The 2,529-nt window shown below is 37.6% G+C and overlaps 1 protein-coding gene across 1 annotated transcript in view; it reads left to right on the top strand.

Moving 5' to 3' along the window:
- Nucleotides 1–626, top strand: part of LOC110032398 (thaumatin-like protein) — a gene marked incomplete in the record, with an annotated part of 1,080 nt that extends 454 nt beyond the window's left edge. The window contains 1 exon segment of the mRNA XM_020736027.1: nucleotides 17–626. Within this exon segment, the coding sequence (XP_020591686.1) occupies nucleotides 17–424 (408 nt within the window).
- Between the last annotated feature and the right edge of the window lie 1,903 nt (nucleotides 627–2,529).

Genomic DNA, 2,529 nt, shown 5'->3' with positions numbered 1-2,529 from the left:
CCCTCCCGCCGCCCGCGCAGAGATCACTCTCGGCTCCTCTCCCCACACGCAGGACTTTTACGACGTCAGCCTCGTCGACGGCTACAACCTCGCCCTCTCCATGCGGCCATTTCGTGGTGCGGGTCGCTGCGGCGACGCCGGCTGCGTGAGCGATTTGAACGAGGTTTGTCCGGCCGGACTGGCGGTGCGAGCTGGACCTGGGAGTCGTGTCGTCGCGTGTAAGAGCGCTTGTTCCGCGTTTGGATCGCCCAGGTACTGTTGCACGGGGAGCTTCGGCAGTCCGCAGTTGTGTAAGCCGACGGTGTACTCTAAGCTGTTTAAATCTGCGTGCCCGCGAGCGTACTCGTACGCGTTTGATGATCCGACGAGTATTCTTACGTGCACGGGTGCGAGTTATCTTGTTACCTTCTGTCCTCATCGCTAGAGGTGAGAGTTCTTCTGAATGTGGGCTGTGGCTTATCTAATTACTTGTTTGGTTGAAGATTTGGTTATTTCAAAGTTTAATTACGGATGTGATTTTGGAACTGGATTTTAGTGATATTGATGATTTAGAAGTATTTTTGTTTGTATTATTTAGCTAGCTACATCTTTTACTGATGAATGTTGGGTTGGTGTGAATTTGTTTACTCTAGGAAGTTTGCAAGAGTCGGAAACATTCAGTTTTGTTTCTGATTTTGTTTCGGTCATTTTTATTTTTATTTTCTGTTGTACGTCTCTAAAAAACACATAGTGAGATGGGTTATTTATGCGATGACATTGGAGGGAAAAAAATTTCGTACTTAAACTAAGTACACAGCTACATGAGCATTCACTAGGTTATAAGGAGATAAGGAGGGTATTGAGAGTTTATAATCACTTGCACCCTGTAATCTCCCTCTGACTTGCTTTTAGCCTACAATATATGAAAATAAAAATTCAAAACTCACTGCAAGCTACAGAAAAGTTTTACAGACAAGTTTCAGGAATATAGCGAGGTTATAACCCAATAAACAGTATTAAAAAAATTAATAATTTTATAAAGGAAAAAGGAGGATTAAATTAAGGCCTGCGCCTGCGACCTTACCTGGGTGGTTCAGGCGGTACAGGGAAGCACATGTAATAAAACAAGAGAAAAAGTAAAGCTGCCAAACAATTTGCACGGATTTTTTAAATATTAAATGACGGTCGTTTTTTTTCTGTTATTTATCTTTGATTTACGTCTATATTGCCTTTTTATTGAATTATATAAATTCATAAAATAATAAATAAAAAATTTATAAAAATTTACGATTTTTTTTAAATCTGATAGGGGTGGGGGTGGGGTTTGAATCCTGTATTTCAACCAAAATTTGCAGCAGGGAATTTTAAAAAGTGTAGTCCTTTCTGCATTGTTTACACTGCTTTTAGCTTTCATGCCATATCGCATAATTAAGTCTTCTGATAAAAAGGCCGAATTTTATGGCGGGAGGCATGTTGAGGAAGATGTGGTGTGTGGTACTGGCTATTAACTATTATTTAAATATTTCAATTGAAATTTTGCACTTCTGCATCTCTCCGCCTTTGCCATTTGAGCATTTTTGTGATAAAATTATTCCACAGGAATTGTGCACTTGTTGGAGAAATGGACCTTTGATTGCACTTGTTGCTCTAATGAGAAATTAATATTTGGCTCACAGTTTATGAAAAGGAGCACCTTAATGTATTATTTAAGGACAAGGAACCGTATGGGGGGCAAACTGACTCTTGCACACATATTTGGTGCGTTTTATGCCCTCTTACTCCTACATATATCACCTTATTCTACACCTTTCTCGCCCGTCACTGGTATGAGCGCTATTTACCTACATCATATGCACGTATTTCTGCGTGCGTATGACTTCCGATAACCTCTCAGTAATTAAGTTATTGAGAGTATTAACCTAATAATATTTCAATAAACTTTCAATAACTTAACAATACATTCCGCGGTTTGGCGCTTATCTTTTTCCCTGTCATTTGAGGGTTTTGTGAGGTTGTTGGGAGTATTAACCCTAATAATAGCAAGATAACCCTCCAACACCCCCAATCAACAGTCATATGCTCGGAATTCTGCGTGTCCATACATACGTAAAAATTTTTCCACTCGTAGCCTACGAACTCTCCTCTCTTTCTGCCACACGCCTTCTCTATGTACCCCAAACCCTTTCTCTCCCCCATGTATTTTGCTGGTTGGTTTATTTTTAAGTGCATACTCTCAAATATTTTTCATTTAAAATTATCAGGTTATTTATACTTTGAATAATTAGCAAAATTTAATGAAATATTTTTTGTTAAATTTATGTGGAGCAATTTTTTTATTTAATTTTTTTTTTTGCCATATTGCAAATCCAAAATTAAAAAAAATTTATGATTTTATTTCTTCGATGAGATATTTGATACTGTTTGAAATATATCGAATTTGAGAAATATGAACTACAACGTGTTTGAGAACTATAGAAACTTTGGACATGTATAATATTATTGAATTATTATAGAAATAGTGATGAGTTATTGTAAACATAAAATAAAATT

This window comes from Phalaenopsis equestris, unplaced genomic scaffold (genome assembly GCF_001263595.1).
Source record: "Phalaenopsis equestris unplaced genomic scaffold, ASM126359v1 Scaffold000002, whole genome shotgun sequence".
NCBI lineage: Eukaryota > Viridiplantae > Streptophyta > Magnoliopsida > Asparagales > Orchidaceae > Phalaenopsis > Phalaenopsis equestris.
Note: the sequence above shows the minus strand (reverse complement) of the source record. Positions and strands in the feature narration are given on the sequence as shown.